This window comes from Atractosteus spatula, chromosome 4, assembly GCF_055471065.1.
Source record: "Atractosteus spatula isolate fAtrSpa1 chromosome 4, fAtrSpa1.hap1, whole genome shotgun sequence".
Taxonomy (NCBI): Eukaryota; Metazoa; Chordata; class Actinopteri; order Semionotiformes; family Lepisosteidae; genus Atractosteus; species Atractosteus spatula.
In genome coordinates, this window is record NC_142709.1 from 61,072,613 (window position 1) to 61,099,656 (window position 27,044).

The window sequence follows — 27,044 nt, forward strand, 5'->3', positions numbered from 1 at the left end:
CAGTGCCTGCCACAAAAGGTCACACAAAGGATACTTTGCATGCATATTTCTTTTCATTACAGCTCAGGATACGTACACAGCTAAACCTAAATTGGCCATTGTATTTTCCAGGAAAAAATGCAAACCTGCTAATCCCTGCCTTTTGGTAATCCATGCATCATTGCTCCATCATTAGTCTATGGTTAGATATGTGGCACATATTGGCATGCATGAAAAATAATCCTTTCCCAAAGCTAAGAATGAAGTCAAATCAACAGACATGCTAATTCAAAATCAGTTAAAGGCTGCTTTGCCTAAAATTAATTGAGCACCCAGTATGATGCTGAAAGGATTCTTAAATACAAGGAGAAGCAATTGTAATTTTAGGATACACTTTTTTATCCTTTATCATCACACAAATTGTATCACTATTGCCTAGTAATTACTAGTAATAAGTATGCTATATTACTCAATGACCCTGTAATTATTTAAGGTATAATGCAAGAGATTATTGAAACATTATGTCATATAAACCCCTACACTCTCTGTGCTTATTCTAAAATAAATATTAAATGAGATTCTTTCTTTCACCAAAACACTTGCTCTCCACTAAATCAATCAGCATTTAACTTTAGATAGTATCATTGCCTCACATCCTGAAAAAGTGATGGCTCAATCATATTACTTTTAAGAATTGTTATGGTTTGATAGAAAATCACCACAGCCTAATCAGACAAAATTATTGAAAACATTTAATAGTTTTTTTTTTTAGAAATATCCCAATTTCTATTTTTCCCCTCTGGTAGCATTATAACCTTGAGAGAGACTTATTTCTTAACAGTATTACAAATCCCACACACCCTGGTGAACCTTGAATCCTTGTCTGCACATTTCTCCTTTATTCCCTGCTCCTATCATGATACCATTCGCCACCTTAAACCAATGATATAAGAGGCTGTTGTTGACTTCGATGTCACACCTTCATCATGTCAGGTTAGGGTTTTGTTTCATACTGATATGGAAAATGAGATGTGTTCTATATTTTATGTAGTTAATTAAAATGATAAAAACAAAGGTCACAGCATTGATTCAGGAATAAAAACAACAACTAAATTCAGCTGCATGGAGATTACTTATAATGCAGAAGAGAGATCGTCAGTAGAATGAAAAAGTTTCTGACCTCTAACCCAAAAAATCATTACATTTGGAAAAATGTGGCTGCTGAATGACTCATTTAGCTAGGGATAAGTAAAGAGGATTTTTGTGTCTGAGAAGCTGGTATCACACTAGAAAATGTGACTTAGCAGCTATTAATTCTAGAGGCACCCCAGTCCTGGGAGCTGAAAGAAACCTTCCCTTACTCTTTTTCTTTTCCTGCTGTCTAATTGTAATGAATCGAATTGAAGCATTTCTGTAATGTCCATTGCAGAATTCACATTCTGTGACAACCCCCACCAATATCCCTGAACGTGTGATGCCTCTCAAATAACCCTGAATGCTGGACTCATATCGCACATCTTCCAAACAAAACTGTCAACTACCAGCTTGAAAAATCTAAATGCATGTTTAGTACAAAGTTATTTTTTAAAAATCCAGACACAGGCACAGACACGGGCACAGACTCACGCGCACAAGGGCCAGTTTTCTCAGAAGCCAGTTAGCCTAACAGTATGTCTTTGGACTGCAGGAGGAAACTGGAGCATCCAGAGGAAAGCCACGTTTGAAAAAACCCAGTTTAAAAATCAATTTTTAAAATACAGTACTTGTCTTATAGAGATATTTCTGAGGAAAAAAAGTGCCAATGATCGATTGGGAAAATGTATAGACAGCACTTAGTGCTCATTGTTCACATAAGTAATTAAGAAATAAGCAATGTACTATATATAACAAAGTGTTTAGAGACAAAAACACTCAAGTGTAATAACAGTACATTTTAGGCATGTCAGGTATTATTTTAATATATATTAACATAACAGAATAAAACCTGGCAGCACGATGTATGTGCGTTGCTTTCTCATTTATCATTTTTTAAGAAATTCATTTAAAAGATTTTTTTTCCTTATTACTCGCTGCAAGAGACTGAACAGCCTGCCAGAGGACTGAAAATTAAGATACTGAGCATAGTCTTATTCAGAGAACTAATAACTCAATTATTGTTGAAAACACTGTGTGATTGTGAGTAACAAAGCTCACAAGGAAACATAAGAGAAAGTTAAAAAGCAAACTGATTGGTTCTAGGAAGAGCAGATTTGTTAGCAACATAGAGACCCTTAACTCTAAATGCCCCACATTTGAATATTTTAAACTAACTAGCAAATAGCATTAAGTAAATAACCACAAAGCATTTGCAGCTCCTGCAGTACACTGGGCTGGAGATAAAAGATGACTGCTGATAACACAAGCAGCTATCACAAAAAAACTCAGGTTCAAAGGCAACACCACTGGCTAAATGTCACGATAAGGTGACCACCCCTTGAGTGCAATAATCCGCCTGCTTCCACAGAATTAGCACAATGAGAAAGCTATAACCCTGTCTGGGACTGCTCAGGCTAGGCAGGTGTTTGTCGGAAGGCAGTTTGTTGGGAAGCCACCTCTTTGCCTGCCTATGATGGCTATCTCAGTGTCCTCTAACCCACAGTTAATGGCTTTTTGCTTGGGGATTTGGCAAGCTTCGATGACCGCATACAAATGGAGCACACACAAACTAAGCTTTATAAGGTCTGTATAAAACACAAATTGACTTTATAAGCTGTACATTTTGCCTAATAATGAACAGAAATGCCCTTACTAAGCTCTTCATCCTCCCATAGATATTGCCAAAGAGAAAATTATCTTTCTCAATCTAAGAACACATGGGTCTTTGCTGTAAGGCAAAGAGAGATATGGATCATCGAGGGCTGATTTTAAATTCAATCACACTGAATCTTGGTGAAACTGGAAGAAAAATATACTTTGAAACAGGAGTTTAGACCTTTTTTGCCATTTTGTAATAATCTGGACTAAGGGATTCTATATTTTAAACAGAGAAACAAAAAAGAAGTGTCAAAATATCAACTTATAAGAAATGATAATTATTATTATTGTATAAAACCATTCAAAGAAAGTCTGTATTTTTATATTTTTTCTAAGAGAAGAAGTTTAACCATTTCTGAAGTGTGAAGACCCTCACCAGGACAAGCAGACTGAATGAAAAATAATAAATAATCTTTACACTTATATACATTAGCTCTTTCCTGGACACTCCACTCAAAGCACTTTGCAGATAATGGAGACTCCACTCCACCACCAATGTGCAGCCCCCACCTGGATGATATGACAGCAGCCATAGTGCACCAGTACACCACCACACACCAGCTATCATTGGGGAGGAGAGCTTGGTGCAGTATAGATGGGAATTATAAGGAGGCCAAGAATGGAAAAGCCAGGGGGAAATTTGTCCAGGATTCCGTGGTTAATGATTCTACAGAAACACTTCAAGAAAGTTTGGTGAGCATAGCACATACAGTATGTAAAACAACATCTTATCCAGGCTTCCTCATTACTTTTAGAAAAAATTAAATGTAAACATTCTATGTAGTGAAGTGATTCTGATGCTTTTGTGAGCAATCTTTAATTAATGTGAAATTGCCTGTATAAAGACGGCAATATATTAAGCTATTTCAGTTTACTAAAATGACAAAACATCCATCCATCTACTGCCAATATTAGTCAATCAATACTTCTTTGTACTGTAGATACTTAATCCAAAAAGGGTCCCTTTAATAGGTACACAACACTGCCACCTATTGGGATATTTTCCACATCACAACAATTTTTGCAATATTATAAGTAGTTTCTCAGTATGTGATAATATTGCCGAAATATAACATTTTTCACTGACTAGTTAAGCTACATAAGTGTACATCAGAATCCACATTTGCTTCATATATCCAAATCAAACAAAATTTTTACAGCCTTAGATATTAGATTTGCACACTTATTAAACATTCATTAATGTTTATCAGTAAACAAATGTGAGCCAACTATGAATAATTCATTGTATTCTAATTATTCTATTTTTAATGAGGTAAATACAAATCTGAATCCTAACAAGCTGCTATGTTATTTTTTGGTTTCTTTTTAAAAAATAATAGTCATGAGAAAAGATGTTTTGATTTTGACTCAACTTGCCTTTAGCATGAAAGATGGTTTAAGCGATGGGTCCAGGAAGGGTATTTTACAGATGGAGACTGCAGTTTAGCCTCAAGGCTGAACTGAATTTGGTTCTGGAAAATGGATTTACAAGCAGGTGCTTTTCCTGACATCCTGTGCAGTTCAGCCAATCTTTGAAACTTTCCAATTATTTGTAGCCAAAAACAAGAATCGGTGGTTCTTTAATAACAATAATAATAATAATAATAATAATAATAATAAACTTTATTTTATATAGCACCTTTAAAGGTGGCTTCTCAAAGCGCTTTACAGAATAAGAACAACAATAAATAAAAAGAATACACAAGATAAAACACAATTACAATATATAAAGGAGGCCGTGGATGGTGGTAATAAGAAAAGCAGAGGGGTGAAGAATGGAACCAGTTAAGTGAAGGCTTTTCTAAAGAAGAGGGTTTTGAGTCTGGATTTGAAGGAGTTTAGAGAAGGTGAGTCTCCTGTATCCTTGGGGAGAGAGTTCCAGAGCTTGGGGGCATAACAGGAAAAGGCCCTGTCACCCATACAATGTAGGTTGTGGGGAGTGGGGAGGTGGGGAGTAGGGTGATAATAGTTCAGACAGGTACTGAGGTGCCAAGCCATGCAGAGCCTTTGAGGTGAGCATGAGGATTTTAAAGTCCACACGGAATTTGACCGGAAGCCAGTGCAAGGACTCCAGGATAGGAGTAATGTGATAATTTGCACTAGACCTGGTCAGGATTCTGGCTGCTGAATTTTGGACAAACTGCAGTTTGTTCAAAGTAGATTTAGATACCCCAGCGAGTAGAACATTACAGTAGTCAATTCGAGAGAACACAAATGTGTTGATCAGCTTTTCAGCCACAGTTAGTGATAGCATAGGGCGTAGTCTAGAGATATTTCTAAGGTGAAAAAAAGTTGTTTTGACAGTATGCTGCACATATGGGTCGAATGTTAAGCCAGAATCGAATATAACCCCAAGGTTTTTCAATTTAGATTGAAGCTCAAGTACAGAACAATCTACAGATAGGGTTATAGGACTGGCTTTACGAAGTTGATGGGGGGGTGCCAATAAGCATGACTTCAGTCTTGTCGCAGTTAAGATGAAGGAAGCTTTGAGTCATCCAAAGTTATGTCAGAAATGCAATTAGATAGAACAGAGACAGCCACATCAGTGTCAGGTTTGGTATGGATGTATATTTGAGTATTGTCAGCGTAGAAATGAAAGCTGAGGCCATCACCATGTGATCTTAAAAGCTGTCCAAGTGGAAACGTAAATGCTGAAGAGCAAGGGCTTTAACTATGATTTAGCATCCACAACCAGAAACTCACAGAAGATGACACCTGGGGATAAGGAGTCTTCTGCCTCCCAGATCTTGAATTTAATGACTGATCTCGACCTCTCCTTTATAGATTCTCTGCATACTTCACTGAAAGCTGTTAAAATCTGTAATATGTAATTAGTCTAGGGAGTGGCATGCTTAGCATGATTTAATAAATGGTCAATCATAGCCACATGCTAGAAAAAAGTGCAAATGTTAAAGTATGTTAACAGAACTCAATCTGTAGAGGAAACAATGAGATGCACTTCTGTTCTATAATGTTCTCCTTGGTCCTGCAAGAATGTCTACTTAGCTTTCTTCTTGACAGATGTTACTCTTACTCGAAAGATATACAGATATACTGTAGCTGAATGCCCAAGAATCAGCACTCTGATTCTGCAAGAGCTACTGCATCAGTGCACTACTATATATCTCATTGCCTTAAAGATATTCTGTAATTTGTACTAAGTCCTAAAAAATATCCTAACAAATGAGTGTTTTGAAATAATTCATACAACTCTTCAGCTGACTACACAACAAAAAGAAATGCATTCCCAACTACTTTTTCCTGACAGGTAGTTAAAGATGTGTTGTCTAGAAAGATCTGTTAGCAGTCCACAAAGCCTGTCTTGTGCTGTATTTATTAGCAAGTCTAGCGAGGTATGTCCATTCATCGGAACAGCGGAGGCCCTGCTGGAATAGCGCCTGTCTGTCCGAGTACCGGCTGGTCAGTTTGCTAATAATACGGTGAGGATTTGAGACCTCTGGGAAGCAGAGGGTCACAGTGCAAACGGGCTGATGACCTTTAACCTTGCCCTGACCACAGCAGGGATACAAAGATTCTCGCCAGCTAGGTGACGGCCAAAAATCGCAAATGGACGGAAAATCATTTCAAGATGACACAAGTTCTCTTAAGCATTGACTCTGCAGCTGCCAATATGATCACCTCTTGCCCTGCCTTTACACACTGTGCAGCCTGGCCATTCACAGGTGCCTTACCAGATGGTAACCAGCAGGCGTAATGGTATTGAAGGTTTTTGCCATTAATTGCAAAGCCTTTCTGTAAAAAAAATGAGTCTATCACAGCAGCTTTACTAATTCTGCTTCTTAGTTCTTACTATTTCAGAGTGCTCTTCTGAAATAAAATATCCACACTGTACAGAATCATTTCAAACTATATACAACATACCGAATGAATGAACTATGAACTATTTCTATAAAACTGAATTAATTTCTCACTTGAGACCAGAGCTATTAAAAAAGAAAACTTTCCTATTAATTCATTAGCAAGAAAAAAAAGGCTTTTTGTGGGGAAAAAAAGGAAATAAAGTGTTTGAACACCTGGTTTTCTGACAACTTACTCCAGTCACAATGAGATAATTCTGTCACACGTCAGCTGCATAAATGACATTAAGATGCTGAATTGGTTATGCCTCTAATTACCAGTTCTTGCCAGTGATTTCTGCCCAGGTTTTGCATGATCAGAGTGCTTGACAGAAAGATCTTGCTTTGGTCTCCCCTTTAGCTTGCCTTCCCGAATAAAATGAAACACACATCGCTGGATTTGGGTTTGGGAGGGTTTCAATCCAGCCTGCAAAGAAATGAGATCTGCGATAACTGGTAGACTGATAAAGACAGGGATGAAAGACACCCGCAGCAGGAAAAACTACAGCATTAGAGAAAACTAAAACCCCATTCTGTGCCATATTTCCTTCTCAAAGGTATTCATTTCTGCTTTTCCTCTTTCTTCACCCTTGATACTTATCATTTGTTCCCTTCTTTTTGACCTACTGTGAAAGGAACATTGAAGATTACCCCTTTTCACCCACACTCAGAATGTTTGATGTTTTCTGTTTGACTATCTTTAAAAAGCAGTCATATATTGGTATGATTATAAAGTGCTGAACATTTTCTGTAGTTCTTGGACCCATGGTGAGCACTGGGTACCTGTAGAAATTGATTATTTTAAGCTCCTTTCAAAGTATTAAAGTACACATTCAGTTTAAACAGTAAAAATATCATATTAAAACACTTACATCAAAGAGTACCTATGTAAAGCCTTTGAGAAAGAAAATACTTTCACTTACAAATGTAATTGTTTTTCTCAGTAATATTAAGATTTGGCTTTAATTACTGACTCTCTTGTTGTTTTAGGTCAAAGCGGCATAATAAACCACCCATATAAAACTCAAATTTTGTCCAGTAACCAATTGCATTTTATTTTAGCATCACAGCATATTTTAGACCGGAGTTTTGAAAATATTCTGAACAAGCTGTCAGTACTTCTGAAGTCAAAGAAAGTACTATTTAGTACTGTCCATGAAACCATAGGTTCAATGCCAGGCTTGGAAATCTAAGTATACAATTACTACCAAAACACACAATTAATTTATTTCACTAGATTGCTCATTTCCATTTTCAGAAACAGCAACACATTGCACTTTTCTATAACTTCAGAATGAATTGCAACAAAATGCCTACAGTGGCTAAAGAGAAGGAGGTACTTCATCACTTGGTGGTCATATTGGAGGTGGCTCAAACAATTCATCTAAAAGGTATTGGCACCTTAAAGTTGTTTTTATGCTTTACTGGGAGATTTATTTCACAATGGATGGCAGATGGTGTCACCCAGCCTCTGTGAGCTGCTGCTGATGGGCTTATTTATAGTCCGGCCCTATATCCATTTACATTAATTTACAATCTAGTTTAAAAGCAAGTTAGTAAACGGAAAGTATTTCATTACAGATAAAAATTAGCCTTGAAACGCAAATAAATAAAAGCAATCAAATAGGCAACAGCCAAGCAAGCACTTACCGCCCGAAAGCAAGAGAAGCACTTAAATCATGATGCAGATCCAAAAACCTCAGCCACCTCCATTAACTTAACTTGGATAATATCACACCTTCATTAACTTCACTTGAACAGATATCGGATTAGAAAAGCACTTTCAGGCTGTAAAGCTTTGCTATTAATCATGCAAGTTCTGAAATCTGGAATCACACAGTCAAAGACATGAATCATTCAGAAAAACATGAGTTTTTTGGCCTGTGCAAACTGGAATGTAATCTATACAATATAGGGGAGCCTTTGGAAAATGTCACATCAGTCCTGTCTTCATTTACTCTAAATCGCATATGTTCTAGAGACACCAATTTCCTTTCATTACAAAAATACATTCAGAGATTTTCCCATATCTTCAATTACAAGACAACATGTCTTCTTTCTTGCACAACTTATTTTGAACAAAATGTAAAAACGTAATGGTCTATGTGAGTGGTTACCATGTGGCTACAAGCAAATCACATAAGAATACAAACGAAGCAAACAAGAGATATGGACTGGCAGGCAAGTATATATCCTTTGCTTTAAGTAAATACGTAACTAGAGCTTTACACAAACAGGTTGAAACTTACTAAATACATATTCTGTTAGACTCAAAGGAAAAGTACATTGATTTCTCTACCCTGGCTCTGCACTTCTGGTTTAAAGCCCACTTGCACTGTATGTTTCCAAAACATTGTCATTGTCATAACCTCTTTATGTGCTGTCAAACTGGGCAAATACAAATCTCAGGGATACACTTTTTGGCATCCCAAAACGCTGATAGCAATCAAAGTAAGGAAGCCACACCTCTTTATTAATCCTGCACATTAATTAAGGTTTGCCACAGGGGCCACATTAAGGGGTGTGATAAAGCTCTACTTAAATCATAAATCATGCAGGAAGCTTTTTTTGTACCATCTATAGCTGTAATCTTTAAAAAGACGTTACTTAAAATAACCTGCTAACAAGGCAAAAATGATCTTTTTCCTTAATCCATTAAGAAATAACTGAATGCTTTGATTTTTTTTATCCTCATCATTTTTTAATGGTAGATGTATATAGTTCAATAAAAAATTGCATTTCTATTCTATTAATGTATTTCATTGATCTCCTTCACCGTACTTTAGAAAAAGTCAAAGCAAACATCGAACTCCCTAAAGAGTCCCTAACGCTTCAATCGTGAACAATGTAGTTTAAAAGCTGGTGAAATATAAATTGGGGTGTTTATTTTATTATTTTCTTGATGCTTTTATCCAAAGGGTAAACAGGGGCTGCATGGTGGCGTAGCGGGGCCTGGGTTCAATTCCCGGAGAGATGTCTGTGTGGAGTCTGCACGTTCTTGCTATTTTAGCATGCATTTCCTCCAGGTGCTCCGGTTTTCTCCCTCAGACCAAAGACATGCTGGTAATTTCATTGGTTTCTGTAAAATTGGTCCTGGTGTCAGTGTGTGCATGTTTGTGTCTGTGTCTCTGCTCTGCGATGGACTGGAGTCCCATCCAAGATGTATCCACCTTGCGTTCAGTACTTCCCGAGATAGGCTCCAGGCCACCATGACTGTGAATTAGATAAGCGATACTGAAGGTGATGGTGACGATTACAAATTAAAGAAACAATGTAAAAGAAGTAACCCATATTCTAGGGTACAACCGCAGTACCCTACCAGTACCCCAGAGTTTGAACCCACAGCTGTCCACTTAGAAATGTCCAGAGCCCTAGTCACTATTCTACAGCACTGCGACTGCGTATTTATAAGGAATATTTAAACAGTTAACACCTCCGTAGTTATGAGCTCCATGCACTTTTGCAGTGTTCTGCAAACCAAACAATTCCAAAGTCATTTACTTATGGGAGGGGAGCATTGCAAAAATGTTGTTACATTGAACTACTAGCTGGAAATTCCCAATTCTCTGGTGAAATTACATTATTGATCAGTCACAAATAAAACTGAAACAGTTCTGTCAGTTCTGCATTCAGTACAAAATACTCGGATTCTCCACCAGCCTAAGAGCTGGGAAGGTACAGGAAAAAAAGCTCGTCGTCTCCATCCAGTCTCTTTTACAAGGAAATCCCCCCAATACAGACAAAGCAACGTTTATTGTTGGAAACAGAGCTATAATTATATGATATAACATAAATATCATAAACACTTACATCAGAGGTGAAGATGTAGCCTTTGAGAGGAAGAATAGAAATTTCACTACAAATGCAACTGCTTTTCTCAGTAATATTAAGACTTGGGTTTTATTACTGATCCTCTTGTTGTTTCAGGTCTGTTGCAATGGGGCCCAGTAAACCTCCAACATAAAACTCCAAGTTGGTCTAGTAACCAAATTCTTCAGCAATTAAGAGTTTTGAAAATATTCTGAACAAGCTGTCAGAAATAAACAAACACTACGTGGGGTATAAAATGAAAACCTGTGTAAGCACAGTCGACAAGAAATCCTAGCGTGTGAAACAGGCTCTCTCATTCAAGTCTCAAGTTTGGAGACCTTTTGGGGTCTTTGAGTGCGGGATCAGTATTTCAATAATCATATTTTTTTAACTCACAAACAGAGATGCCCTGCCTTACCAGGGTGTACTAACGAAAGGACTTTCCTGGCTTTAAGGAAGCGAGGTCGTGGGTGCGAATCTGAGCAGAGGCGCCATTTTGGCGGATATGGGCTGTTCTCGTTGCCCTCGGGACCTCAGGTATCTTCCCTTTTCAAAGACGTGCTTGTTAAATTAATTGGCCTCGCTCATTTGTTCTCGTGTGTTTCTGGGCGTGTACCGTGTAATTCCGGGCAGATATTCGAACATTTATTCCTTGACGATTAAAAAGCAAAGTTTGCATAAGTTACCTTCCGAAGGTTTCAAAATATGAGCAAAAACACAAGGCTGTACTTCATACAACCTGTTTACAACCACTTTCGCTGACATAAAAATAGGTGTATATACTTTCCTACAGTTCTGACCCGTAACAACTCATACGAAATAAAATACGATCAGGCTGCTAAATTTAGTATTCAACGGTATCCGTGACAAAAACAGTAAATACCACCCTACCTTGGTTCCGCTGTTGTATCTTCATTTTTAAACACAACACCGTAACAACAACAACAACAACAAAAGCCTACAATAAATGTGGAAATACGGGAAAAGAAAATCTGTTTTAGGCGAGTGACTAATAGTGTGCAAATGTTGAAAAAAAAAGCCGTTACAGAGTACATTTAACTTTTCCAACCCGACGTTGCCTTGATTACCAATTAGCGTCTGCTCGTCTGCCAATGCGCAGCGCCCGCTGGACTGGCGCGCTCTGCTGTGTGTCCGGGCACGCGGCGTGCGGAAGGGGAGAATGTGCTTAATGCGTCTCTCAGTGTGCGGTTCTGAGTCTTTCTTCATGAGAGCACTGCCATACTGATAATAACATGAATTTGAATGTGGTTGTTAATGTTACAGGTATTTGACACACATTTAGATTGTATTTAGTTCCGTGGGAATTTTAAACGGTTCGGATTTATCTCCAATCGGCTATAATATGGTTTTTGAATAAACTTGAAAAATCCATAACTAATTTAGAATAAAGACATACTCTGACGAAACAAATGTGATTCTTTCTTAAGCCAGGGAATCCCAAAATTGGATTTCCAATAGTGGGACCCCCCCCCCCAAAAAAAGCTGTTGATGTTTTGTTGCTGTCCATATCTCAGTTATGTAACTGAACCCTTAACTGAACTAATAATAACATTCAATTCTTATCTTTGCTTTCTGCGATTGAAAAACACAGAGGTTTCCTTTCAACTGTTAGTTGTAAACATAATTTTAGCATGTACTTAACATAGTAACTTGGAGTAGGACAGGAACCTGATGAAAACTTCCAAAATAAACAACAGAAGGGTTATATTATGTATCTGAGAGCCTGGCTGGAAAGAAGACCAAGGACTTCAAAGGCCAGACCTGGGAAACCCTATCTTTACATCATTTTCTGCAGCGATGCCCTGACGTTCACACCGTTGCGTTCCACACGAGTGCTACAAGCTGTTCAAGCTTGCAGGCACGCTCTAGCTCTCCCTGATCTGTCCAGGAGACGCGGCGCAGGCAGGCAGGTCTCTGAATCGTCAGGCGTCAGGCACAGACCTCCAGCTCTGCCACACACTGAACTGTCACAGCCCCAGCAGAGCGCGTGTGGGCCATCCTCAACTAATCCCTGCCAGACCACTGCGCCAGTGTAAACTCATCGCTGAGAAATCCTCACGCTGGTTCAGGGCCAGGAATGGACTGCAGCTGATCTGCTAATCTCTCCCACATAAAATAGACATAAAGTAGGAGTCAAAGGGCCGAGTGAAAACCAACAACAAGCCGAGTGAAAACCAACAACAATCTCTCTGTTGCAGGGTTCCAGAATCAATGATATTTGATATTCTGTTTCTGTTGTTCTGTTTTCATTGGTAAAAATGAGGATTTTCAGGGCTCCTAAATTTAATTCAAAATTCATAATGTTGTTCCGGTTAATGCCCACGCATGTGACGTAACCAGCACTCCCTTCTCCTCCCTCCTGTACTGGGTCACGGGGGAGCTGGAGCCTATCCCAGCACACAGAAGACTCACGGCAGGATACACCCTGGGTGGGAAGCCAGTCCATCGCAGGGCACACACAAGACTCGCACAGGCACACCAGGGTCAAATTTCCGAGACACCAACTGTCCTACCAGCCCATCTTTCAACTGTGGTAGGAAACCAATCAGCTGCAGGGAACCCCTGTGAGCATAAGAAATCCCTGCAGAGAGCACCCCAGGAATTGAGCGCCAGCCCTGCGAGGCAGCAATGCTGACCACTGCCCCACTGGTTTAAGCTGTTCTCCTCATGTTTTGCACTAGTTCCTACAACCAGAGTAGCATCAAGTTCTTAAATTGTTTAATTATATATGTTACATTTGGTACCTCAAAACTGAAAAGTAACTTAGCATTAAAAAATCATTAAAATAATAACTTTATACCTCAAAATAAAGAATTGCTAAGACACTTTAAAACTCAAAGGACTATATACTGTATGAAGTGTCAAAGCTTGGCAAAAAGTTCTGGATGTACAAAACTAGATTCCTGTTGAATTGAAGTCAATTTGCATAAAATACATTCCAGAGCTTAAATATTCATACATTCAGCTCCTCAAGAGACCTTAAGTTTAAAAAAATAATTGATTATTGTCTTCATCATACTCCCATTGTCCTCAGTGCACATTTGTAAAGAGACAAGCATATTTTACCCTCGTTGTTCCTTAAAATGTATCTGCTGCTAGGAAGAAAATCTATATTTCATTTCAGATGTTTAAATGTTTCTGTGCCCAGCAGCCCGATGTTTGTCATTAGCCATGATCCCTGTGGTGACTGTGATCTGAAAGGGGCTCTGGGAAGTTGGGTACACAGCTGTAATCCGCCTGGGATGGAACGTGCAAACACTGTCTAAGGTCTTTGTTATAGGTATCGATCAAAGACAGTGCCCTGTACAGTGAGCTCTGTATGTGGGTCGATACGTTTCTGTTATTGTACAGCATTTTTCTCCAAGTAATTTCCTTGGGGTTGCTGTGATTAGTGACTATTACCTGAATACTGCCTCCGTGTGAGAGCAAATGTCATCTACATTCTTACACACCCGTTTCACTCTGTCAGTGTGTAAAAAGACTGAAATAATAAAAAAAACATTAGTAAAGCTTATATTCATATCTCACCACACTGTAACATCCCTTTTCTATACAATATGAATACATCACAAAATAATCACATTGTACGAATGCACAAAAAGACCTTCCAGCTGGGTTTGTATGGGGTTTTGACATGTTAAACAGTGTACTGGTAACTCTTCATTTGGTGATTTGACATGAACGTAATTCTATAAACTTACAAATCTGAATTTCCTGAATAAAAGAAGTTGAAAACCCCTAACGATAAAGATCACTCCTGAGCCAGCTTTCTTGCGAGGCGTTTATAGAACACCGCTGCACCAGGTTTTGTGATGAATTAGCTTTGTGGCGAGATGCAGGTGACAGATGTGCAGTCTGCAGATGAATGCCCACATAACTGGCAGATTTGAGCTTCAATCAGTCTGACTATGAGGTGCTGGGAGCAACCCAGTAATCTACAAGAGTGATTCCTATAATCAGACACAGTTCTCTGTCATCAGCAGTAATCTGCAAAGTCCATCATTTCTCATAGCCAGTGCGACACAAGACCTGGGGAAGATGTCTGACTCAGTAGCAGCAACACTGCTCACCTGTCCGGCACCACAAATCTGTCTTATTATGTAACACCGTGAATCCGGCACCCAGCTATGATGCTCTCTGCCAGCTGCTGCATTACAAACAACAACTAGAGCAGTGTCTCGCAGGAAACATATCCATCAACACTGTGCATGAGGTTCTTTGTAAGATCGATAGCAGAGTCTATCAGCAGACTCTGCAACTCACTTCCTTAACTGACAGTATAGTTTAAAAGTTTTAGTTTGCATTAGTCTTAATTAGGTATAATATTTAAAAATCATTGCACTTAAATGAATGTTTTTAATTTAGATGGAGTTATTGAATTATTGTATGATCTTAATTTGAATCATTTCTCTAATGGTATCCTCCCCTCCGTACGAACATGCATTTGGCACTGACCGAATAAGAAAATTCAAATAAAAATCCTGCATAAGAGGAAAGAAAATGTCCTTTCAATATACATTGTTAGAAAAATGAATATCCATTTTATTTTTCAAAGGAAATAAATTACAATTAGATCCTTGTTTGTACAGCAGTAATTGCAGTTCATTTGATCGCAGATGTGTATCACAAATGGGCTCGTGCCGCCACCCAGTGGACACAGCTGTAATAAAGATTTCTTTACAGTGAAGACTGAGGTGGCTGTCAATGACGATCTTATCGTAATGCCAGCACAAATAAAGATGATCAAGCCTTGTTAAAATAATCTACCTTTTAATTTACAGCACTGTACATTTGGATAATTCCGTTGCCCTTCTTACTGTATATCAATACCCCTCAGAAAGTCAAAGGAAATCCCTTTTGTTGTTCAATGTTGAACTCTGGGATGTGCTTAATCAATTTAGAAGAGGCTAATTGTGTTTGGGGGAAAAAATAACAGCTTCCAGTTAAGATGATATGATTTCATGATTTAGACCCTCCTTACAGTCTGAGTATGATGGAACTTGAAAATAAAACCTTATACCTGTCAACCAGTGAATTCACACAATGAGAAAGACCTGCCAATGTCAAAAATGCAAAAACCTTTCGAGCACAATAGCAGGCAGTGGAAGGGATCAGAACCCTGGACATCTCTGGCTTCCTGTTTTACTAGGAGACAGATTTCCTTTATTTTTAAGAGATATTTCTCTGTTGCTAAAAAAAAGAATAAAAGAAACAGCAGAAAGAAGCAAGAGGAAACAAAAAGATTTTACAGATGATATTTTGCAAGCAAGCCACAGTGCTCAGTGGGAACCGGTTCTCTGAGAGTGTCTGGGCTCTTGAGCTATAGAGCATCACTGTCTTTCATCAGTCCTGCACCTTGATTAACACATAAAAAGACAGGGAGAGAAAGAGACAAATAGCGCAGGAGAGCAGCAAAGGCAATGTGTTTTATCTCTCTCAGGCTGCCTAGCTTCACCTCTGTGTTAAGATCTCTTATTAAAATAAAAAGAAAATACTTCAAAAGCAGTATAGCGAGGAACAGACTTTTACAGGAGTAAATCTTCTATATTCCACAGAGGAAGAAAGCACATAAGGTTTAAAAGGGTGTGTCCTGTCATGTTTATATTTAACGGAACCTTACTGTGTGGTCCATTGTCTCTAGGTTGTTTATAACTTCGAATTCTTCCACAGCTCTTTAGTAAAATATGTTCACAATAGGTGTATCTCAATTCATGACTTGAAAAACTGGCTGGCAGAAGACAAAAATAAACAGCTGTTTGCAGTGCTGTAATCACTTAGCTGAGCTGGCATTTAGGCGTTCTTCGTGGGTAAATGCTTTCCACTTGCATCCAAGTGTGGCCAGTACCATCTGGATGTCAAAACAGTTTTGTACTTTCATGAGAAAGTTATCTATTCCACGGGTTTTGCCATAGCAACTCCTGAGAATCCAGAGAGGAACCTTGTTCCCCTGAGCCCAGGCGCTGATCGAAGCCTTCCCAATCCCCTGGGTAGCAAGCCAAGACAAAATCATAAGAAAAAATGCACAGACTCATCTACATGCAAATTCATCTCCTTTAAAAAAAGGCACAAGAAGTGATGGCTGAAGAGGAACAGCCTGTTCTTAATGCACAGAAATAAATGGCATGAGGGTAGCCATGGTAACTACGCAGAGAGGAGAAAAAAAGAAAGGATCTAGGCTAAAACTATCATCTACATGTAAATGATGCTCTTTCTGGCTCCACTGCACCAGTTTAAATTGATATTGATAAACTTTGTTCTCTTTTTCTTTTATTGTCACTATTAACTCCATCTCACCAGAGACCATCTTTACAGAGGATCAGATGAAGAACACATTTAGAGACATCAAGTAGAAACCACAATCAATTCTTTTCTAAATGTACATGATTCTATAATGGAACTTCATCATTGTATGGGAGGAACCGATACATAAAGAACAAAATTCAAGCTAATAGGCCAGGTTTAGTTGACATAATTCTCTCTAAAAGACCCTCCTAGGAATCCATATATTCTCCAAAGCCGTTGAATAGAGGTGGAACTCAAATTTGACCAAGCCTACATGTTCTCAGAAATATGGATTTTAATCAGCTTTTTACATTTTAAAAAGGGATTAAGAAATCTGAGAGTTCAGTCTCAATAGTTGAATGGAAATGCAAACAATGCCTTTTTACTTTTGAGTTACACAGGCACTTTCACACAAAACAGGTGTGGCTAGACATTGGTTTTAAATGTTATGCCAGCAACTAATCACATTGAGAAAATTCATCATGACATCAAACATTAGGCCAGCCAGTGAGCATGCATTAGTATTTTGAATGGTATGAAATTTTATTAGCAGTAATAAAACGAACAGAGCTCACATATGTAGAGACAAGTAAAACCAAGGGTTCTGAAGGCAGTAAACTTTTTTGGTATCTGATTTTCTTTAAAAACAAAATCCAGTATGAAAACACCAAAATAAAATATTGTGAGTACCATAATGTACATTGAAGTTATGTTGATGTTACTTATGATTAAATCTGTTACTACTTTTATGGCCATATTGTCCTAACAAATATCATCACAAAAAAAAAGCTGATGATGAAATTCTGTCAGTCAGACAGGTGACATATCAACACAAATGTCTATTAAACAGGAATATACAAAAATATATATTGTTAATGTATTACATACCATTTGATATGTTGTAAATACACAAAACAGTATCTTTGTTGCCCCCTTGTGACTATAAATCTATACTGCAACAGTAAAGAAAATGGACTAATCAAATTCACTTCCTTGGAAACTCCAAATTTTCCTTTTTTTTTTACTTTGTATTTTGTTTGATCTTTAGCCTTAGTTTGACCACAGATAACCCTGCAATCTCAGTTGAGGAATATTAGGAGGATATTTAGCTAGAGCTTCACATCTTCACATCCGAAGCTCGTTTGCAGTATTGTGAAGGCGTCTTTGTAACAGCAATGCAGAGAAGGTGACGCAGGATTTTACCTTTAGTAGACATGATTACCGCAATGTTTAGGTACCCAAAACAATTAAATTGCAGCATGTTCAAGAACTCAGCTGCTTGGATTTTAAAACAAAACTGTAATGTATGAGCATATATTACATTTTGTCTTAATTCCCCCCAGTTCCTTGTGGATTTCAGGAGAAAATTCAAAATATGGCTTAAGTGCTTGAAAGGTTTGGCTCCTCCACTGAAGTGTTAACTCCCTACCACCTACACATCACTTCGGCTGCTCAGACACTGGCCTTCTTTCAGGTCCCTATAACTGGCTCGACCTGCTCTGCTGCTCCAAACCCTTAGAATCTCTCAGTCCACATCAAATCAGTCAATCAAGGCAGTGGGTCCTTTCAGATCCCTTCTTTAAAACACACTTTTACACTCCAACATTTAATGTTAATTCCCTTCTTTCATTTGTGTTTACCTCTTTGTTGATTGTTGTATTTTAAAGCAATCCGAAATGATCAATCATGAAGAAAAAGTTCTACAAAAGAGTTCACATTTTTCAATCGCAGAGCATTAAAATCTGTAGCCATCAAAAAGCAATAAAAGTTCATAAAATGTAAGAATCCTTAATCACTTAAAGTTGTTCATAAATGTCAGCTTACTCTTGAATAATGGGGAGCATGACACTCAATGTTATTTAGAAATGCAATGATTTTTCAGAGCAGTAACTGAAATGCTTAGCAGGGATAAATTGTTTGTGTTTGATTAATTCTCTAAGAAAGCCAGACGAGTGACGAGCAATGCAAAAGGCAGCAGTTATTTTTTACTGGTTGTAAAGAAGCACAACGTCTTTAACCAAAGAATAGCAGCAAAGCTCAGATTTCTATAAACTACAAAAAAATCCACCATCCCACCAAAAGTACTTGGTTCTTGGGTTTATTGTCAATTACAAAATATTGATATTCCACAGGTAACAGTACATTAAGCCAAAAATCCATGGATGACTATGCTGCTTTCCTCTATAAAGTATGAATGTATTCAATAATAATAAAATAACAGAAAAAACAAATGCATACTTCACAATAACTCCTCCTTAAAAACAACCATGGACAAGGTTTCATTGCTTTAAGCATTAAAAAGATTCATTGTCTCTCGGTTATTGTAAGCACTATGGTAACTTGTGGTAATCTGAAAATGTACAATTACAGTACCTTGGTCATGATAATTAACCCACCGAAAAAAACATATAACATAATTTAATTATAGGAAAAATAGGTGCCGGGTCTATTCATTCACTTCTTGCTGAATTTATCAACACTGTAAAACCAATCAGCAAACAACAGTCAACAAGTTACAGTTAAAAGAATAATGGACCTTCAAGCATTTGGAAAAATACCTGCCATTTCTGTACAACAGCAATCAACATGCAAAAGGCACCAATGGGCACTGTACACCGCTATCCCAATTAAACAGGAAGGGATTGTCTGGAATGAGACTCGTCACATAAGATTGTCTTTTCGGATCATCTACAGCCTACAGTCAATAGTCGCACAGCAGAACCGTGGAAAAGCATGTACAATATACTAAGGTTAAAACCTTGTCAGATTTAATATGAAAATATTGAGACCTTGATATAATCTACCGCTCAGTGCATTTTATTCTGCTTGTTGGCTTTTACAAGAAGTGACAATAGACAGTGGCTGAACTGCAGAATTGCTCTGAAGCTAGTATCAATCTGATGCTTTAGAGAAGCTACGGCCTCCTACAAAACAAGATCATACTTTGTACCTTACATGATGTCTATATTTAAGTGATTTCAAAATATTTGTCAAAAACTGCAATTTTACTGGTCCAGTAACCACATTTCTTCATTTCCCAACACCACCACAGACATGCATAACAAATACAGACCATAAAGATTATTCACATGTAAATTAATTTTATTACATCAAAGTCAAGGCCTTGTCTTTGCAGATCAGAAAATTTTCCCCACTGTTAGGATAACCTTGCATACAAAGAATGTTGTTTGAAGAAGCTGAATTTATTTTCTATCTTACTGAATGATTCTGCAAAGTTAAGGCCACATTTAAACCCAACAACTGAGTAGTGGAACCAACAGAATTGCTGCATTTTTAATGCACTGAGTATATTACTGCATAACAGTTTCTTTGTAGGTTTTCACTCTTCCCCCCTTGCTTGTGAATAATTCACATTCTATTTCAATAAATCACAAATATGCAAAATGTCCATCACTAGGATAAGGTAAAGCTTAAAGACAGAAAGCTGATCGCATGTACTCAAAACCCATGTTTTAAGAGATGAGTTGAAAAACTTTTTTCATTCAAAACTTGATGTCATACCATGAAAAAATGGATTATGACAACAAATAAGGATGCTGTGGGTTACTGTACAATGCACTGAGATTTTCTTGTGTACAGGACTAAGAGGGAGGAGTCTGAATTTTAAATCATGGTACTTGAAACCAGCTGTGGCTTGTGCTGGCAGAATTAGGCATGGTGCCTCTTCTTACATGTATGAGCTCAAGAGAGAATATTCAAAGTAGATCTCCTGACTACCAGAGCAGACAAGGGCTCACGGTATCTTAGCTAAAAATTCAAAGTTAAAACTGTCCTTCAGTGTTCAGATTAGTAACGTGCAAAATGTTTTAATAAATATTTTCTCCAAGGAATGCTTCTATTTTACAATTTATGATGAACCAAACTATATTCTTACTCATGAGATGACCTGTTAGTTTAGAATCTTTCAACAAAGATCTATGTCAGGCTCTAATGGGTTTAAATTACTAGACAAGGCACTACTTGTATAATCTGTCACAGCGTGATTACTTTTAGGGATATGCAAAGAATTAGGAATTTTGTTTTACAATAGATAAATTTATGACGCTGGACATTGAGAATGCTGGGGAAGTTTTAAAGGATTTTTTGGAACTAAAATGTTCCCTGTTCTGCAGCCAGAGACTCTAAATTAATGACTACTTTAGGTTAGTTACAGAACCAAAATATACACTTCTCACATTGCAGTCATTGATTCAACATGTATCTTTTCAAGCCTAAGTGACAATGATATATCTCCATTAACTGTATTGTATCCTGGCATAACTTAGAGGACACACAGAAAAAGTAGTTTTGTTGTATGACAAAGTGCAATGTTCAGTTTCGCATTTTTTTTATTAATGTTGGTCTTTTCTGCTCTGGAAGAGCTTTAATAAAATCCACTGAATTTTTGGCTTTTTTTTACCATAACAAACAGGACAAATCAGATCTTCCCTGAGATGTAAACCTTATTTCATCAAAAGGGCTGGGTAAAACCAAGACAATTATAGATCTAGTCTTATCACTACTTGTCATAATGAACGTTTTCCATAGTTAAAATAAATCAAAATTCAATAAAAATAACAAAAACAAATAAGGACCTGTATGAGAGTTGATGTACATTCATAAAACTTTCAATTGTTGCAATTAGATTAACCGGAATCTAGTCTGTAGTTAAAAAAACAGCATGTTATCTTAACCTTGTATCCCTGCAAAAAACGCATGAGGTAATAAAAAGTGACAGCATTAAACTGTACAAGACACTTATGAAAAGGGGAATGCACCTTATTTGACACAAATAAAAGCTCCACAAACACTATAGAGGTACACAAAAGCAGTTTAAATGGGTATTTTAAAGTGAAAACGTGGTATTATTCGGTCTCTAGTTCCTATTAATGCCCTTTCAAAAACAGATGTTGTGCTTTCAATGATTTTAGAGCCTTTTCAATGACTACTTGAATATTTAGCATTTGTAAAGGATCTCGCATAGTTATTTTGGATCCTGCTCTATCATAATATGGCAATTATTTTCGAGTTTAATCATAATCTGTGAGCTGTGCTGATGTCAGCTTCTGTGAGTGACAGATAAGAGGATAAATGTGCAAAAAAAAAAAAGCTACGGACAGAGGATGGGTTTCTCTGGAGAAAAGGGGACATTAATGTAGAGCAGTTAACCTATTTGAGTTTTATTTTTATTTTACCCAGCCCTGGAGCCTGATCAGCAACAATTCACCTTCCCTTTCATTTTACACGGACAAATACAGAAACCCAATGCCCTCTCCCAACAGTATAGAAATCATAAAAATTGCATTCAGGACAGTAGCAGTCTTTCAGCAGGTCTGCAGGATTCATTCCAGGAAACAGACGTCTTGTAAAAAGAAAAACTCTTTAAACAGAGTCGAATGTCCTCCTCCCCTGCACGACTGCAGGTTATAACTCCGTGTGGTCAACAGAACCTATTGGAGCAACAAAGAAAGTGAAAAGGCACATCATGTTAATTTCAGTCATTTCTGTGCCTAGGCAAATGCCAAAAGAAGGCTAAACCGCAGAAAAAAAACAAGTGAAAAATGATCTTAAGACCCAGATAACTGCAAAAACTGCATGGCTCTATCCGACTGCACTAAGTGGTATTGTGTAACGGGTGCACTTAACGTATCCCTGAAGTATCAGGCATTCTTAGTCCTACTGTAAATTGTTCAAATCTCAAATTAATACATGACTATTTCACAATATCATTCGAGGAACATTTCAGTTACGTGTGGAGAGGAACTGAGCTGCGCGGAGCACATTTCTTGCAGTATTCTAACATTTCAGGAGAGAATATAATGCACAAATGCTATGTAGCACAGATGTAGAATGGCAACAATTTAAGAATCAAGCAGTTACACTGCAAAAGTCACCAGCTACGTATATTTTCCTCCTCCTAATATTGAAATGGACCCTGACCCGATGGCACTGTACACACCTGGCTTTTTTATCTGCGTTGTGTCATTGGTGACAGTAGTGGTCCCCTTCTCCTTCTCCTCCAGGAACCTGTTGTAGATCTTCTTGATCTCCTGGTCATAGGATGACCACTCTCCCACAATGCGCACTGCAGCTTGCAGCTTGGGCTCTTTGGTTTGTGGGTTATTGCACTACAAGCGGAAGGGCCAGATGATAGAATTACACCAGCAGGATTAACAGGTAAACACTAAAGCCCAGCAAAGAAGCACCTCTTACCAGATCAATCGTCTTGGCACTTTTCTTGGACGAGTCGTCACACCATGTTTCACACCAAAGCCACTCCTGGGGGAGGGATTTAATTGGCACCTGGTGGATCATATTGTTGGGCAAATCCTACACAGCAAACACAAAACAGAATGACGTTTAGCAATACATGTCCAAAGTGCATTTGTAAAAAAAGATCTGGGCATTTCCTCACAATCTAAAAATGAACAACAGAAGCATTACCTTCCTAGTTTAATGGCTTCTAGTGGTGTTAGATCAGATTATTTTATTGTGGTTTCTGACAGACACATTTTATCTAATAAGCTGTGTGTGATACCTGCATGAGCTCTTTCCCCGCTTAAAAGTCATGAGATGCTGCTTCTGAGAATATTTGTTTCTAAGGAAATGTTATCAAAACAGCATAGTAAGTATTGTTTCAACACATAACAGATTACTATGTATTGGTGTAAAAAAAAGAAATATTAAAAATGTTAATTATTGTTAATGACTGGTTGAGTACTTGATTTTATATTGTATAACAGCAGCACAGTTGCTGCTGGACGGATGTCCAAAAGAGTTGCTTCACAAGCCAATTTACATCATGACATTTACTATTAGCTACTGTATGTTAACATCTCAATGCTCCTATATATCACTCCCCATTTATGGACTGTTGTTTGGAGTCTGAGAATAATTGGGTAACTAGTTCAAGGCCCTTGACTCTGAAAGGAACTGAATTAAATGCTCCACTAGCTGAGCACTACACACCTGATCCAGGTTGGACAAGCTGTTGGGGTCCTGGCTCAGACCTTGGTACTGTCCCCTCAGCCGGTCTCCAGCAGCGATCTTCCTGAATTTCTTCAGATCCACCACATACAGGGCACTACATAGGAAGCATCCTGTCTCAGTTACTTATCTAGTACAGCAGATCTAGCCAGGCAGAACGACTTGCTTTGAGAACTAATGCTAAACCCACTCCCCTTGTACATGTCAGCGACCCAGAGCAAGCCAGCCTCTGTCGTGGCCAAACCATCGGAGAGAAATCACTCCTTCCAGTTTGTATTTTATCAGTATACTACCAAGAGTCTGGGTTAAAACACTGAACTTGTTCAAAACAAATCTTCTGGCACTCAAAAAAAACAAGACAATCTGACACTAAAAAACAAATCACAGGATCACATGAACGGGGACAACTTCTGCGACAAGTTGCCGTGTGTTGACTGACTGTTTAGGGTGTCGTACCTGATGTGGTATTTCCTTCCAGCGAGGTGGCTAGCCCAGTACCCCGATTTCCAGAACCTGTAGCCATCCATCTCCCTGCGACTATCACAGAATGGCGTATAACCGTAGGGCGCCCCCTCCAGGTCAAAGTCTCGCAGCTCCTTCAGGTCTGTGCGCACTATCTAGTAAGATGTAAAACATATACATGATTAAACTAATTTGCTCAGCTGTTTTGCATTACAATTTTGATTTTTCTGTCCTACACATCTTTCTTAACCACTCTTGCAATCGAAGCCATAACCTACATTGCACTATGTGGTCCCAGTGATTTATAACAACAGTGTGATTCTTGGAATGAAACAGAGTGAAATAGGGAAGCATATTCTTAATCGCAACCGGCCAAAATACAGCAGGAGGTTCTTGAACATAAACAGCAGATGGCAGAAGAGTATAATAATTAAAACAAGTGCCTCTCATACGGACATTCATTTTTTACTTTATGGAAAATAATCAAGTTAATCTTTTTTATACTTGCAGCACAGAATTTCATCATATTAAACTCAAAAACACTGCATTTTTTAGTTTCATAACAGAAAGAACACCACACATTTGTAAATTAAACTGAGAGAAAATGACTACATTTTAAGAAATAGGTTTGAAAGATCTTACATATATAGACAAACAAGCACATCTTCAAAACATGTTCTAATATCAGTGTTTTTGCAAATCTCTTTACAATAACACAACTAGGAAAACATCCTTTAAACTGCTGAAGTAGAAATTCTAATTCCAGGCCAGGTCAGATTCTTACACAAACCCTCATCTACAAGCTTCAACAGTTTTGCCACCTAAGCTTCTCTATCAAGCCACTTAACTGACAAAGCATCACAATCCGCATGATCAATTCATTGCAAAAGACCAATTTGAAATTTGTATTTTTTTACTTTTTTAGATTTTTTTTTTTTGCATCTGTCCTTGTGATAACCACACTGATTTGTTGACAGAGCTTTTTTATATTTGGATTTGGAAAAGAGACCACATAGGAAAGGCACAAATTTGAGAAGCATTAGAACGCTGGAAAGGTTTTAATGATTTTATTATAGGACATAACACTCTTTGAAGAAACATTATGAAAACCATGGCATTTAGTACGGCATGCACTACCAGGACACATAGAATTCTTCCTCTTCACCTGCATAGCCATTGCTGTAATATTTCTGTTCATATGACCTAAGTTTGCAGGTGACAGCTGGGAAAGTTTTGGGAAGATTTTGACACTTTTTCTCCAATAGCCTTTGGAGGTTACGGGTTTTGCTTTCTACCACATTTGACCTTTTATAATTGTGAAGATTTCTTTCTTTTACCATTTCTTTACAGTAAGTACCACTGATCTAAAACACAAACTGATAATTGCTTTTTTTTCCTCAAGAAAACATTCTAGTGCACAGACTCCAAAACACACAAAAATACTAAAGAAAACGACAGCTCAATGTCTAAAACTATTTAACAAGCTGAACTGAGTGCAGTTATTATTGTAGACATAATATTTTAAAAACGCCAAAAAGACCACTCAGAAATAAGTAAATGGATTAACAAAATGGACCAATACGTTCTGCTGAACTATTTTTTATATTGAATGCACTCAGATTTATTTTAGAATATAGGCAAATCATGGCAAAAGACGTCTGTATTTTAAGTCATACCTGGTCAGCATCGACAAAAAGAAACTTGTCCACAGCCAGAGGGAAGAGCACATCCAGGAAGAGGATCTTGTACCCCCAGATGATCCTCTGCTTCTCCGTCTGCTGGTGAAGCCACCTGGGCCACTTATACTGCACCAGCTCATACTGGAACCCATACTCCTCCGCCATGTAGGGAATAAACTCCTGAGAAGAAGAGAGCACAGCGATTTCACTCAGGACTGACTTCAGCACGTCAGGTTTTAAAGTATCAACCGTAAGGGCTACACAGACAGACAGTAGTCATTGTATTCGGCATACTGCACTACTTGGACATAATGTAATGCATACACCCTGGACACACAGTAGCTCTGTTTATATTGAGTTTTGTCTGAGTTTATTTTATTCAATTTCTATTGCACTATCATCTGTTATGTAACCGTGATGGTTACCCACGCTTGCTTCCAAATGACCAAACTAATGTGAAATAATATAAACCTTGCAACTCATCTTTCTTCTGTTTTAGATCTGTTTTCTTCAGGGATGAAATCTGGTTTGACTCACACACACACACTAAACCTGTTTAACTGTAAAAACATCTTCAAGCTGTAAATTGGAGCTATATTTCCGGAGAGGACATTAATTTTACTTTGACCATATTTATTGTTGTTAACCATACAGAGATGATACTATATGGTTTGTGATATTTCTCTGCAATTAACATTATTTTTACCTTAAATGTTGGAGATAAATAATTCTTCAGGAACCAGAATTTCACAGGTGTCTTTGTATGTTTTAGGACTGACAGCATCATGATTCTATTGAAAACAAAGAAGGAGATAAACGCCATGCAAATAAAAAGTGTTTGCAAAACACTCCACTTTAAAACATTACTTTATACTAAATATATATATTTACAACACCTACAAAGAGCACTGTTTGGATATATCATTTGAATTCTCCTTGAATTATTTTTCATATCTTAAAATGTTATTGTTTACCAAAAATATTTGCTATTTAGGTAAACTAGCTACTATTCCTAATTAACTCTTGTGTATATTATGTATTCAGCAAAAGTTAAAGATTTTCAGTTTTATGAAACTTGATATCTGAAAAGATACAAAAGGTTAATAAAAGTTTAAGTAACACTTTTCTGTGTTTTTATTTCTGAATACCTCTATATAGCACTAACACAACA

General features: G+C 37.7%; 1 protein-coding gene across 2 annotated transcripts in view; it reads right to left on the reverse strand.

Annotated features, from left to right (window-relative positions):
* Positions 1–18,830: 18,830 nt before the first annotated feature.
* uggt1 (UDP-glucose glycoprotein glucosyltransferase 1) overlaps positions 18,831–27,044 on the reverse strand; it is a 35,272-nt gene continuing 27,058 nt past the window's right edge. For both annotated transcript variants that reach the window (XM_088914597.1, XM_088914596.1), the window contains 7 exons: positions 26,580–26,664; positions 25,871–26,053; positions 24,189–24,349; positions 23,715–23,829; positions 22,959–23,075; positions 22,705–22,873; positions 18,831–22,195 (listed from right to left, as the gene is read on the reverse strand). In XM_088914597.1, the coding sequence (XP_088770723.1) occupies positions 22,170–22,195; positions 22,705–22,873; positions 22,959–23,075; positions 23,715–23,829; positions 24,189–24,349; positions 25,871–26,053; positions 26,580–26,664 (856 nt within the window). In that variant the 3' untranslated portion in view covers positions 18,831–22,169. The remainder of the gene's footprint in view (positions 22,196–22,704; positions 22,874–22,958; positions 23,076–23,714; positions 23,830–24,188; positions 24,350–25,870; positions 26,054–26,579; positions 26,665–27,044) is intronic.